General features: G+C 38.2%; 1 protein-coding gene across 1 annotated transcript in view; it reads left to right on the top strand.

The window, feature by feature from the left end:
* Positions 1 to 736: 736 nt before the first annotated feature.
* Positions 737 to 15,143, top strand: part of LOC133126188 (otoferlin-like) — a 49,662-nt gene continuing 35,255 nt past the window's right edge. The window contains exons 1-18 of the mRNA XM_061238136.1: positions 737 to 785; positions 1,243 to 1,369; positions 2,206 to 2,260; positions 2,735 to 2,866; positions 4,145 to 4,207; positions 4,321 to 4,405; positions 4,821 to 4,980; positions 5,302 to 5,488; positions 5,592 to 5,778; positions 8,234 to 8,457; positions 8,673 to 8,781; positions 8,921 to 9,104; positions 10,645 to 10,765; positions 11,201 to 11,301; positions 11,768 to 11,858; positions 12,786 to 12,902; positions 13,178 to 13,330; positions 13,657 to 13,846. Of these exons, the coding sequence (XP_061094120.1) occupies positions 737 to 785; positions 1,243 to 1,369; positions 2,206 to 2,260; positions 2,735 to 2,866; positions 4,145 to 4,207; positions 4,321 to 4,405; positions 4,821 to 4,980; positions 5,302 to 5,488; positions 5,592 to 5,778; positions 8,234 to 8,457; positions 8,673 to 8,781; positions 8,921 to 9,104; positions 10,645 to 10,765; positions 11,201 to 11,301; positions 11,768 to 11,858; positions 12,786 to 12,902; positions 13,178 to 13,330; positions 13,657 to 13,846 (2,335 nt within the window). The remainder of the gene's footprint in view (positions 786 to 1,242; positions 1,370 to 2,205; positions 2,261 to 2,734; positions 2,867 to 4,144; positions 4,208 to 4,320; positions 4,406 to 4,820; positions 4,981 to 5,301; positions 5,489 to 5,591; positions 5,779 to 8,233; positions 8,458 to 8,672; positions 8,782 to 8,920; positions 9,105 to 10,644; positions 10,766 to 11,200; positions 11,302 to 11,767; positions 11,859 to 12,785; positions 12,903 to 13,177; positions 13,331 to 13,656; positions 13,847 to 15,143) is intronic.

Below are 15,143 nucleotides of genomic sequence, written 5' to 3'. Positions count from 1 at the left end.
GTTGTCTAAGTTTGGAAGGATCTGTGGTTCATCACTTTCTAGCAAACTTTGTAGGTTGAAATCTGCGGTCTGCTTGCTTGCTGCTTTTGAACTGTCTTCTTGCCACTGCAATCTGTGCAGCCTCGGATTTCAGGCTGTTTTGTGAAAAGAAGCAGCTGGCAGCATTGCATGCTTTGCAGGAGAATGCATGCTTCTCTACAGCCACCCACATCAGCATTATGAGCACGGATATAGCCTATATGATTGGGCATAACAATCAGAAAATAGGGGTAACACATTAAGAATTGAATTGTTTGAGATTATTTTCCAGTCTTTAACAGGGAACACAGCTTTATGACTATATATAATGAATTATTATTCACAAGAAAATAAAAAACATTTTATATGGTGCTACCTTTTATTTGAGACCATTTTATCTCATATAATCATTCATACAAGTTGAATTGACACCAAACATTTGACATAGATATGTTAACTCCTATAAAATTGTATTATTCAAGTTTTATTCAAAAAGTATTATTCAAAATTCAAGTATTATATTAGTATATTATATTTTCTTTGAATAGTGTTCAGTGTCCAGTATAATATAAATTGTAACATATTTTACTCTGGCAGTGTCCATTTTATCCCATTGGGCAATAAACCCATTGTGCTGTGAGTTTCGTGTGATTCCTTTACCATGTTTAACTCAGGCTTTAATCTACTGTACAGAGCTGGTTAGAGAGTGATACCAGCCATGCCACTCGGAAAGAGACAAAGCACTAAGGACCATCACCAGAGAGGAGGTAAGACTGTTTGCCAAAGAGTCAGAGTGAAGACTGGGGTTTGAGTACTATATGAGTAAAGAACAGTGTTCTAATATCAATGGGAATCACTTTGCACTGTGCTGTGTGGAACCAGGGGGTATTCCTCCATAAGTAGTCCTCAGTTCCTCCTTAGTGGTATTAATTTCATATTTTCAGTGTATGAGCTATAAAACAAGTCGATTTTGACATCATCAAAGGCTGACAATACCTGGTAATCCTAAATGCTGAATCCCTCTCTTACACCAGATGTCTGATTTTGCCAATGAAATTACTAGATCTGATACCAATCTCTCACTGATGCAAGACATTCCCTCTGATTATTGCATGAATGCATTTCTAATGCCATATCTATGATATTCCCTGTGGAATATATTTTCTCAGATGAACATCTCTCTAACACCAGATCTCTGATATTTCCTGTAATGTGCTTGATCAGATGAGGCAGCCATTCTAGATACAGAGGATGTGGACGGGCCAGATATGCACTTTGGAGGGGCTCCGGATCCTGACACTGTCTCACTGGCTTCTGTCACAGCAGTTACCACCAATGTGTCCAATAAGAGGTGAGCCCCAAAACACTCATTCAGGCTCCAATTTATGTAGGTATATTATTATGGGTCCAAGCAGTGAAGCTGCTGGAACTCTTTCGTAATTGTTCAGTTTTTTCATTATCATTATTATTATTAATAATAATGTTGTTTTTGGTTATTATCATTCTTTTGACAGTTGAAAAATATCTATAAAAATGGTTGCAAAAACTTGAAAGAATGGAACCTTTTTCCCCCATTTGACATAGTCACAAAATTTGGTACATGGATCCATCTCCTCATAAGGAACAATTTTGTCTCTAGGGCCAAACATGTTGGGTAGTCTGCAATTTTAGTTAAACACTAAAATCATATCAGCTTTATCAGAGATCTTGAATTTTCTTCTGCGATCAATACCTTAATTCAGAACATATTCGGCCATATGGCGGATAAATATGATGAGTATAACAATAACAATAACAATAACAATAACATAATAATAATAATAATTACTATTATTATTATTAATGATAATAATAATATTGTATTATTATGCTTATTATTATTCTTAACAATAATACTATTATTATTAAAAAGCATATATTGTAGTGTCCTTATTTTTCTCCCACAACATAATAGTAATAATTTAACAAAATAAGACAACTTAACAATTTTGACAATCCTTAAATCTCATTTTCATAAAATCATACATAAATATACACACATGAATGCATGCACGCACACACACGGGAGAGAGAGAGATCATTATTCTTTAAAAACTGTCGGCCCTCAATATTACAATATATACAAGAAGCTTAATTAAGTATATATTTTATTGGTGCATCTAATATTAATGTGTTTGCATATCTCAGATCAAAGCCTGATATCAAGATGGAGCCTAGTGCTGGGAGACCAATGGATTACCAAGTAAGTTGAAAAGCATCCTGTAAAATTTTAAACCTTACATGAATCAGACTGTATATACAATTAGATTACATTACAATAACATACAATTATGTTAACATTTTCCATTGTAATTGCTTGTATCTACCATGAAACTACTATGCCAATTCTGTATTTCTACAGTACATTATGCTCGATAAATACATGCATACTTCATAAATCTTCCCTCATGTGATTTGTAGCACATACAACTATTACTTTGTCATTATTCAACCATAAATTAGCCAACATAAAGAAGCCATGTATGAAAAAGTAAGTGGAAACTTATTGCGTCCATATCAGTACAGTAATTAGAACCAGGTGCTGCTGATGAGATGTACACAACTATCAGGAACTCATATATATATACATAAAATAAACTTTGACCTTGGCCTGGTGCATTCAGGTTTGTGCTAACTCAACAGCTTGAACTGAATCTGAATGTGTGCACCTACCCAGGTTAGTGTTACCGTTGTCGAGGCTCGACAGCTGGTGGGGTTGAACATGGATCCTGTGGTCTGTGTGGAGATTGGGGAAGAAAAGAAATACACGTCTATGAAGGAGTCAACCAACTGCCCCTACTACAATGAGGTGACTGGCTACTATTTCATTTTCTAAACAGAAACAAAGACAAAATAGAACAAAAATAATCACGTTGGTACACAGTCTAACAAAAAACACATTTTGATTCAGGAAAAGAGATGTTTTTTTGTGCCATGTTTCATTTTGGGTAATTCCACATGCCATGGACGTTAGCATGATTGTCTGCACTCTTTCTGAAATGTAATAATAGTCCTGTTGAGGCAAATAACTTGTATGTGATATGATGATGATCTTGAGTGCCAGTGGGCATGCTAGTTTTTGTAACAACGCATTAAATTTCGTCACTAAGAGCTGTAATTCAGGAAGAATTTCATATTTAGGTAGTAAAATAATTCCAAATATAAATTGGCACAAAGTCTGGAAACAGCTCAGTCCTTGTGAACTCCTATCTCCGACTGAGCCATTGTGAATGACTCTTCAGCATCATTCATTCTTGACCTTTATTTAAGCAATAAAGGTCTTCTCAATTTAATGGGAGGTACCACAGGTGAAATCCTTTCCATCAAGAAAAAACCTTGTATATTTTGTGTGTGGATTTGTATTATTACTAATCTTTCTTTTTGTAGGAACACATGCACATTATGTAATTAAGTGTACATTTGCTTGCCAGTTAAAACACTTTTCTTCTCACATGATTAAGATCAAATATTAGTTTTATTGGAGCATTTTTTTTAAACTATGCTGATTTCAGATTGCTTGCTGTTTTTCCACATAAAATACCCCATTAAAAATACAAAATATATAAAAACACCCCTGTAAATTACCAGCGATTTTGTTTAAGAAGTGTCATGGTAAATTTGGTAGCTATTATCTAGACCAGGGATGGGGCCGTATCTGTTCCTGGATTTCAGACCAACTTCTGCTCTTTATTATTTATTTAGCCCAATCATTTACACAATCTGTCATTTTTAACCACATTCCGTGATATAAACAGCTGCTGATAAATGTTCTTGTCTTGTAGAATTTTATTGTAGTCTAATTCACAAATGAATCGGTCATGGTGCATATGGCTAATTAGCAAAATCCTACATACACACAACATGAGGACCAGAGCTGTGCCAAGGAAGTCAAGGAAGCCATTATGAGGCTTCATTTAAAGAGGTTCTTAGTGTTATGTGGCTTTTTGGGAGGTTCTTAGTGTTATGTGGATAATTTTGGTACAGTGGTAACCAGCCTCCAACCAAAATTATTTTCTCAATAAGTATTTCCTCCAAGCATGCAGGAAGCTGTTACAAATTGAACCAAATTCTTCTTTGTTCCTTTCAGTACTTTGTCTTTGACTTCCACGTGCCTCCGGATGTGATGTTTGACAAGATTTTGAAGCTATCGGTGAGTAGAGCAATCAAAAGATGAAGGGAGTGCCCCCTCTAGTTCTTCCTCATGCCCATCAACTAAGCCAACTCTTCTCTAACTCTGGATTCTAATGACCCTTTCTTGTCCAGGTGATCCACTCCAAAAACCTTCTGCGCAGTGGAACACTGGTTGGGACGTTCAAACTGGATGTCGGCACTGTCTATTCTCAGCCTGGTAGGAAATGCCAGATACTGTGGCCTGTTTAATCATAGCACCTATTGCATTTTAGAGTCTACATAGGGCCATGTTTTCAGCACACCACAGTTTGGTGATTATGAACTACAGTCTTGCTATTGGCAATGGAAATGCGGGGAAATATCTCAAGATTGCAGCCCGCATCCAACATTTTCCTCACAACTGAATGGAAGTGTTTGTATTTTCATCACAAACACTGTCTGAGTTCAGAAATTGCCAACATTGACTCACCAAATGTTGCTTTTATTATAAAGTCAAAATTAACTTCTTCCATTTTGCAAGGCTAAAACAGAAGTCATCAACAGCATGCTGTGTTTAATGAGTTTCTGATGCTTGCTTGTTGTTGTGATTACTTTTTTGAAATGCTGTGCTTGTTGGTTCTTAACCCTCAAAGAGCATCAGTTCTACCACAAATGGGCCTTCCTTACTGACCCGGATGACATCACTTCTGGGTGTAAGGGCTACATCAAGTGTGACATCGCTGTGATGGGGAAGGGGGACAACATCAAAACCCCTCACAAGGCCAATGAGACAGATGAAGATGACATTGAAGGGTAAAGTTTTGCACATATTGCGCAAATCTTGCTTACAGCAATGGGTTTAGTTGACCCTGGAGTGTTTTATTGTAAATACTTAATTATAATTTTATTTTAGAAATGTATACAATTGTTATACATAATTCAATATTTAATTTTAAAAAATCATGAAAACATATTCTAGTTGCAGACATGTCTGGGTTTGTTCACTGTTACTGCCTTATTCAGTCAATTATACAAAGTTGTAATTCTGCTTGATTTGCAATGAACCTTTTGCCTGTTTGCGAAACAACTCACTGCACGGTTTTCCAAAAAACAGAATATCTTGTTATATTTCAGGAACCTCTTGTTGCCAGAAGGAGTTCCAACAGAACGTCAGTGGGCACGCTTCTATTTGAAGATTTACCGGGCTGAGGGGCTACCCAAGATGAACACCAGCATCATGGCCAATGTGAAAAAGGCCTTCATCGGAGAGAACAAAGATTTGGTGGACCCTTATGTTCAAGTGCTATTTGCAGGACAGAAGGCAGGTTTCTTCAATCAGATTTAATATTGGGTAGATTCATTTAAAATCAACTGAATTTTGTTGTTGACAGCCAAGAAAATGTGACCAAAATCTCCACAAACAGGGGAAGACCTCGATTCAGAAGAGCAGCTATGAGCCCATCTGGAATGAGCAAATCATCTTCACTGAAATGTTCCCACCCCTCTGCAAACGCATGAAGGTCCAGATTCGAGATTCGGACAAAGTGAATGATGTGGCCATTGGGACACACTTCATCGACATACGGAAGATCGCCAATGATGGGGACAAAGGTGGATCTGGGCTGTGTGAGCGCAGAATAACTGCACTGGGGCTGTGTGTGAACAGGTTCCAATTTCATTAGAAATATTATTTAGTAAAACTGTAAAGATGCTATTAAGACTGTGCTTGGCCTATGAAGGTACCAGCCCAGTGTCTGGATGGACTCCATGGTCTGGTTTCAAAACTGTGACCAGCAGCCTTGTCAGATCACCCTTCATCACTTGTGTCTGTCTGTCTGTAACAGTCAGAGTTGCAACAATTTGGTTACATTGCATGTAGGTTGACAGGTGGCCAAGGACATGAATTCTAGAATATTATTTCAAGGATAATAATATTAATTAATTATATTAAGTCAAGGATAACTTTTTTTCCCCAAAATGTTGGGGAATTTCCAATCTCATGAAGCTGCACAATTTGAATCTCAGAATTAAGATTCTCCAGAGAAGATTAATTTAGCTGTGGTTGAGATAAATAACCTTAGTTTATTCAAAAGATTAAGTTATTCCTAATACATGGGTCTATCTAATTTCCTGTCTTAAATGGAAGGAAAGTATTATCAGGGGTCTCCCCAGCATCTTTTAACACATTGCTGCTCAGGCTCTTGTGTGTTTGAAGCAGACAAATTGGCAAAGAAGGTATGGTTGGCTGAGTATCGTGTCTTTGTTTTGTCTTTTGATAACATTAGTCCTTTAGTTTTAAAAAAACAAAAATCTAATTAAGAGTACAGAGGCAAATCAATAAATGATGGGTCTTTGTCCAAAACATTAAGGAGGGCGCACAGTAGCGGTACAAAAACTTGGGCACCCATCTGTATGTGATCGAAAGCAAACCTGAACTCTAAATGGTAAACCTTTCTGCAAATGTTTAAAAAATATTTCTTTTTAATTTTATGTTTTATTGTTTATAAATGATAAGAAAAGGAAAAGGGCCTTGTGCAAACCTTTGGGAACCATTTTGGATTTTGTTACTTTTTAAAAAGGTGATTACTAAGGCCCAGGCCCAGGTGATTTACTTAGTTGAGTTAGGTGAGTATAATTCCAGGGCTGAACTTTTTATTCTGAAGTAACTCCATGCCTTCTAAAGTATCCAACAGCAGTGGTTGTTCTGTCTGGTGTTAACAACCATGGATTCCTCTAAACAGTTGTCCAAGGATTTCAGAATGAAGATGGTGCATTTCCACCTAGAAGGAGAAGGCTACAGAAACTCTGGCAATGTTTCAAACTGTCTATTTTCACTGTCAGAAACATTATTAGAAAATTGAATATTGAGTTGCCAAAAATAATGACAAAATAAAAAAAATTGAGAAGCCTGAAGCCTTTTGGAACAATATGCTTTGGACTGAAGAAACTAAATTGGAACTTTTTGGCCACCAACAAAGAAGGTATGTTTAGAGAAAAAAGGGTGAAGCCTTTGTAGAGAAGAACACCTTGTCAACTGTGAAGCATAGAGATGGATCCATGCTTTGGGGTTGTGTGGCAGCTGGGGGCACAGGAAATATTGTGCGAGTGGAGAATGGAAGAATGGATTCCACCAAATATCAAGAAATTCTAGAGGATTAGTACAGACATTGAAGTTGAAAAGAGGTTGAGTATTCCAGTAATACAATGAATCAACCATGAAGTACCTCCAGGAAAGATGGAAGGCCACTATAGTCCCCAGGCTTGAATAATATTGAAAATCTGCGGTACATGCAGCTAGAGGTGTTCTGCCAGGAAGATTGGGGAAAAATTCCAAAAGTGAGAATTGAAAGCCTTGTAACTAGCTACAGGAAGCATTTACAAGCTGTTCTAGTTGCCCGAGGAGGAGTTACAAAGTACTAACTGGCAGGGCTCCCAAGCCTTTGCACAAGAAAAAAATTTCATTTAAACTTTATTTAAAATGAGAATAAATGTGTCATGTTTAACCTTTTACCGTTTAGAGGTCAGGCTTGCTTCTATTCACTTAGATATTAATTGTAAAAGGCATTTCGACCAGAGGTGCCCAAATTATTGCACATCAGACTAAAACATTTACTGCCGATTAAGTTAGAGAATTCTTGATAAATTATCTGGACCCAAGAGTCTGGAAATAACTATAATTATTAATTATATATACAGGGTAAGTTGGCTGAGCACACATGACCTTTTGCAGCAACACCCTGTAAATGCCCCCCCAAGTAGCCTAACCTGCATGTCTTTGGGGGGCAACCGGAGTCCCCAGAGGAAACCCACACGGACACGGGGAGAACATACAAACTCCACACAGAAAGGCACCGGGATTCAAACACAGGACCTTCTTGCTGTGAGGCAACAGTACTATCCACTGTGCCACCATGCTGCCAACCTATTTAACCCTCACATAGGAGTAGATGTTTAGACTGATATAATTACTGATGCTTAATGCATCCCATAATCATGCCATACAATGTAGTTTGAAGCCATTCACAGATTTATTCATGTTTGTGTTATTCATCTTCTTCCCTGTCAGGATTCCTCCCAACCCTGGGGCCAGCCTGGGTGAACATGTATGGCTCCACTCGGAACTACACCATCATGGATGAGCACCAGGACCTGAACGAGGGCCTAGGTGAGGGCGTGTCATTCCGAGCACGGCTACTGGTCAGCCTGGCAGTCGAGATCTTGGACACCAGCTCCCCTGATGTCATGAGCTCTTCTGAGGTGCAGGTCGAGGGTATACCCAACATCTCAGAGGTCAGCAGCCCTAACCTGGTTCCCAAAATTCTACATTCCTCTTATGTAATGCAAAACGTTGCGTGTTTCAAAAATATAAATTAGGCTGAAGATCCCTTTTTAGCAACAATAATAACAATAGAATTCTCTGTTTTGTGTTAACCTTCCATAGTAAAACTGTTTTTGTTTGGTTCAGTCCTATTATAGCATCTTTTCTTATATTTGGGTTGCTTTAGAATGCCACTGGAAAGATTGAAGAGTTCTTCCTCTATGGAGCCTTCCTGGAAGCCACCATGATTGACAGGAAGATTGGAGACAAACCCATCAACTTTGAACTCACAATAGGTTCACAATAGTTCCTAAGTCCTAAATGTCCCTGTTATGTCCTGCCTCACAGTAATGTCAGCAGCATTTTTCAATACACAGGGAAAGTTAATTTACGTAATAACCATGGTACATCTTATGTTGGTGCCTTCCATGTTAGGTAACTATGGAAATGAGATTGACGGTGTGACCAAACCAAAGTTGGGGAGGAAGAAGAAAGATGGTGGAGGAAGCGACGAGGAGTCGGACCTCATCCAGGGCTCCAGCGATGAAGAGACGGAGGACGACAGGGACCTGGTGTCAGTCTCCACCACCCCAGCTATGAGGCCTGTCATCACAGACAGGTTTGGCCCACCAGGATAGTATGGAAGTGTGCTGTGGAGAGGTCTATTTTGCTGACTACTTTGAGGATGCAGGGGTGCCAAATCGTAGGAGCTCTGGTTTTTGATCCTCTGCTACAGTGCGACGGGGAAGGTCATGAATGCTACGGTTTTCTCATTAGTTGGATTTAAAAAAAACTCCCAGTTTTCCACCAATATGATAATAGACTACAATAGTAGTGTTTAACTTGGATACCAATGATAAGTAGAAATAGGCAGGACACAAATCAAAGCAAATTTCAATGCAAAAGAATATGGAATAGGCATTAAAATTTCTGGGAAGAGTATACTGTCGCAAAATATTTTTGTTCAAACAAAGTAGCCTTTTTTAGTTTTATGCATATTGCGAGTACGCTATTGCGTGTATATTACTCCTGTATTTCCATTAAGCTTGGTGGATGGAACGACATAAATGAACACACCAAATTGTTAAAACATGGCAGATATGCCAATGTCATTCATAAAAATCTATAGGCTGATATTGCTGGCTTTTCTGTGACAGACTAAAGTAAATGTAAAATTATCAATGTGGAGATACTACCAATTTGTAATATAATGTTAAAGTGGGGCTAAAAATATATATTTTTGCTGTTCCGGCACAATTTCAACAAACACATTTTCTCATCCAATAATTCAAGCGTGAATGCAAAAATTTGGTCATTTACAAATTTTAAAGGTGGAAATTTAAATCATGATCATGTTTTGTACACATCTAAGATAAATTTAAATTGCTCTTTTGAGCAAATGAATGATTTATACAGTTAGGCCAGGCCATTTTCCGTTGTTACAATACTTATTTCACCTCAATTTTAACAATTTTAACACAAACAACATTTAGGTTTGTTTAAGTTGTACACAGACCGTCTGTGATCACCTCAATCATAATGTGACTTATTGTGGCAGAATAGTGTATGCCCTTGGTAGTAAAATTTCACAGCTTTTGATTGCATTATCTTTGAGTAACTGTAAAAAATTAATAATGTTACAAATGAGCCTGTTCTCCCCTTCCTTAGAAAATAGTCTATTGACAAAATGATTGCACATTGCACAGCAGATATTCTATAGGCCTGTCTCTATGAAATAAATTGATAAAAAGATGTTCCCACTCACGTTGACACCGGGAAATGCAAACATCCCACCTGCTCCCTGATTCCTGTGAGTGGGCAAGTCAGCAAGTCAAGTTTAAAAATGTGCATCATTCTGTCATGAACTGTTGGACTGTTGTGAATTAAGGAACCAAAAAGTGCAGGGGAATCCCCCAGGTCAGGTTTTTCACGCGTGCTGCTCAGGTTTTCAACTCTGCAATGTCACCTTTGAGAATGTTCAGCAGCACTATATGACATACATACATGGCACCAGTGTTTGTTCCTTTGGACAGGGAACCATGGCCTGGATTTCATATGTGAATTAACATTAAACACAAGTGATCAGCAATCAGTTAACTGACATGTTTTTAAAAATATATATGTGTATTTCACCCAAGCAAACATGTGTGTCTTCTCAGGAATTATTTCCATTTGCCTTACTTCGAGACGAAACCGTGCATTTACATCAAGAGCTGGTGGCAGGACCAAAGAAGGCGGCTTTACAATGCCAATATTATGGATAAGATTGCAGACAAACTGGTTTGTCCTTTTGTGAATATTGAGTATTGTGTTCTAAATATCACACATTGAGAAGGAGAGTAAAGATAATTCTGGAATGAGTTGAAAAGGAAAATATATAACTGATAGAATTCAGTGAAATAGTCATACTTTCCTACTTGCCATACTTTACAGTGCTATTTTACTTGGAAAGACAATGCAAGGGAATTGGCACATCCTCTTGCTAATACTGCATCAGTGGTCTAAATACTGTAGACCACCATTACTGTAGACCACCTTTTCAGGCAGAAATACAGGTCTGATTCTCTTAAAAAATACATGACTGCAGAAGTAGGTTATATTTCCACAATATTTCCGTTCAGTTCTTAGATTCATCTTTCATGAGTTTATCTGACTGAACCAATGTTGCTGCTGTTGGATGTTTGTCACATCACCCCTTGGCTTAACCTGTGATAGGAAGAGGGACTGAATGATGTCCAGGAGGTCATTAAGACTGAGAAGGCATATCCAGAACGCAGGCTGAGGGGGGTCCTAGAGGAACTCAGCAATGGGTGCAGGTTCGTAGCAATTATGCATTGTACTTATATGGTGCCTATAACCTTTTTCAAGGATCTCAAAGGAATTCACAGTGTGAGAAGTAACATCGAAACGAGTGATGCCTCACAGCCGCTTTTGTATCAGCATGCTCACATATCAGTTTAGGTGGTGTACATTTGTACAAATACTGCTCGCCTGTCTCACTCTGTTTGGCTTTAATATGCAATTCAGTCAATCAATCAATCATTCGAAATGTATATTTCCATAGCATTTTTACACAGCATTAGTGCAAGGCACAGGGCAGAGTTATGATTATTTTTCCAGAGGTGAAAAACCAGACAGCCTCTGGTTCCAGTCAGAAAACACAACAGTGACTCACCAGGGATTTAAGCATTATACCTCACTTTCTTGCAAGCCTATTTCTCTCACCACTACCCTTTGTTTGTCTATTTATAATGTTTATGTTTTCTTGTTTTCTGCTCACAGTCGTTTCCTAACTCTGGCAAATAAGGACCAAAACCAGACTGGAAGAACCAAACTAGACCGTGAGAGACTCAAATCCTGCATGAGAGAACTGGTGAGGCCCATCAACCATGTCACTGCTTTGTAAATCGCTGGTCTTTCAAGTGTCATTTTCCTCAGACTTCTGCTTTCATCTGTAGTAATGATAATAATATTGTTATAATGTAATCTTTCTTCAATTGTATGTCACTTTTTCTAGTCAAGGAACAATATACACTCAGTGATCACTTTATTTGGTAGACCTGTACATCAGCTTGTTAATGCAAATATTTAATCAGCCAATCATGTGGTAGAAACTAAATGCATAGAAGCATGCAGACATGGTCAAGAGTTCCAGCTGTTTTTCAGACCAAATGAGGAAGAAATGTGATCAAAGTGACTTTGTGGAATGATTGTAGCAGTTCTGTGGGTAGAAACATGTTGTTAAGGACATCAGAGGAGAAGGGCCAGACTGGTCGAAGCTGACAGGAAGGTGACAGTAATGCAAATAACCACACATTACAACAGTGGTATGCAGAAGAGCACCTCTGAAAATACTATACGTCAAACCTCAAAGTGGATAAGCTACAGCAGCAGAAGACTTCTTGAGTCTAAAAAATAAGTCAAATAAATACCTAATAAAGTTCTCACTGAGTCTATGTCTCTTCCATATTAAAACTGTAAGACAATTTGAGTCTTTATTGATCCAAATTAAAGGATAAGAATAAAACAATTATGGGAATACATGAAAACATTTTAAATAAAGTTTAGGACGGCTAACCAATGTTAAAGCAAGCTAACCATGTATGCGCTGTAGCTGCCTTTATAGCATCATTGTGAATTATGTGTGGAATGACTGTCAGTACAGTATTTGAGTTATAGAAATTATGGAAGAAAATTTGTTTCAGTTTTGCAGGGACCCCCTGAAACTGCTAAAGCTGGGATTCTGGTTTACTGACTAGTACTGTATATTCTTTTGATTTGGTTCTATTGGTCCTGGTAGGAAAATATGGGCCAGCAGGCAAAGATCATTCGCTCTCAGGTGAAGAAGAACACAGTGAAGGAGAAACTGAAGCTGGTTCAGAATTTCTTACAGAAGCTGCGATTCCTGGCAGATGAGGTATTGCACTAAAATGAATTCCTTCTGCATTTTCATTTCATGTAAAACCTGATCAATTTGGTCAAATACATTTTCATTTTGACCAAATGCTGAAATTAACAATGTGGTTGAATACTGAATTCATTTGCATGCTGAAACAGTTTTGGTAATCATGTTCTGAAATTATCATATCTGTCAAATCTTTTAATTTTAAAATCAGCATTACAGTCACGCGCTGCAGTTATTATTTCAGCTGTTTACTGAAATGCAAGCATTCGATGCGTGTTTGCCCTTAGCCTCAGCACAGCATTCCTGACATCTACATCTGGATGATGAGCAACAACAAGCGCATTGCGTACGCCCGTGTCCCCTCCAAAGATATCCTGTTCTCACTGGTGGATGAGGAGAGCGGCAAGGACTGTGGAAAGGTCCAGACACTGTTCCTTAAGGTAATATTTATTTACCCTCCTGCTCTGCTCTTTATGTATTTGCATTGCAATCCGTAAGTATTTGGATAGTGGTATAATTTCTGTTCTTTTGGTTCTGTACACCAGCACATTGGATTTGACATGAAACAATGTGAATATAAGGTTAAGGTGCCTAAATATATTTTTTGTCATCAATCTTGAATTATTTTGTAAAGAAACAAATCTACTTTTCTAAAATTGTAAAAATAATGTTCTGTAGAATTCCTTCATCCTTCAACTGCCTTCAGCACCTGGTAAATATCCCATAAGAAAAGGCTGTCTATTACCTACACTCTGTGTCCATTCAGCTCCCAGGTAAAAAGGGCTTTGGGTCTGCTGGGTGGACAGTGCAAGCCAAGACTGAGCTGTACCTCTGGCTGGGACTCAACAAGCAGCGCAAGGACTTTCTGAGCGGCCTTCCCAATGGCTTTGAGGAGAACAAGGCGGCTAAGGGCCCTGGAATGCTGTCATCCCCTCCTATCAGTCTCACCTACACAAGTAATAAAATAAATTATGAACAGTTTTTAAATATTGAATAGTAATAATGCTCATCTACATCATCCTAATACTTAAAGTCATCACTGTCAGAAAAATACAACACTAATAATAATGGATAATATTTTTTAAGTCTCTCAGAATCTCCAAGCATTTTATAGTTAATGGCACTTTATGCAGTGGGTTCCTGTTTCAATTGGGAGATCTGTGAAATTTGCATACATTATTTTTTTTCCCCACAGTAACTACTTGTTATTCGCACAACCACCACCAGGTAGCAAATGTGAGCACTATACTCCTGAGCTGTCTGAAATATTGCAATGTATCGACAGTAGGGAGCAGCAGAGTGTTGCATTTCTAATATAGGACTGAGTTAAAGAACAGTCCACAAACTGTTCTAATGATGTTAGAAGCTAGATCTGCATGTACAGGCTACATCACCCTGGAGCTGTGTATCAAGGTGCACCCAAAGTAATTTAAAAAAATACATTTAATATCTCTCCATCCAAACACTAGAATGCCAGATCATGCATTCAATGCCTATGGTCATTACAATAAAGAACACAACATAACTTTTTTGTTATGGTGGTGATTGTGTGAAAGCAAGCCCTAAACCACTATGCATTGTGGGTAATCTTGCTACAAATCACTGCTCTGCCTGTTACAGGCTGAAATGCAACATGGCTGCCCCCTACTGTCGGAACCTTGCAAGTATTATTTCTCGGCGGCGGCAGAAGCCAGCCACAGAAGCAAACCGCCGAATGAAACCCAAAACTACTGTAGATAACACCTCATCTCTTGTTAATGTGTAGCACCCACCAGGGTGATGTATGGCAGCCATTTTGTGCCAAAAAGCTCACCTCTCATCAGCTGAGGTGGAGAGTATGATTAAGTAGCCAAATAAAATGCATCCTTAGTGAGCTGCTGATGGCTCTTCTAATGGACAGATGGGCATCAATAAATGGCAGACGCAATGGTGTGATAAGAATTGGCAGCTGCCCCCGGAGAGCAGATGATAATAATTGGGTATTCTGAATTGAGAGGAAAAAAGCGAAAAACCAAAAAACAGAGGTTGTTCTGATAGAGAAAGTATTACTGTTGAAAAGCTTTTTTTTCTTTATCTTTTTCTATGGTGTATGTTGCAGTGGCGGCTCCTTAGCTGAAATCATGCACTTAAACTGATAATTGATTAAAATCATTTTCTTTGATTAACAATAGGATTAAGTCGCAAAGACAAAGAGGCAGGGAAGTCAGGGAACTCCTTGAGACTCCATGGCATTGACCCTTGCCTAATTTCTTC

Source organism: Conger conger, chromosome 1, assembly GCF_963514075.1.
Source record: "Conger conger chromosome 1, fConCon1.1, whole genome shotgun sequence".
NCBI lineage: Eukaryota > Metazoa > Chordata > Actinopteri > Anguilliformes > Congridae > Conger > Conger conger.
The sequence above is the reverse complement of the archived record's forward strand: the minus strand, read 5'-3'. Positions and strand labels throughout refer to the sequence as shown.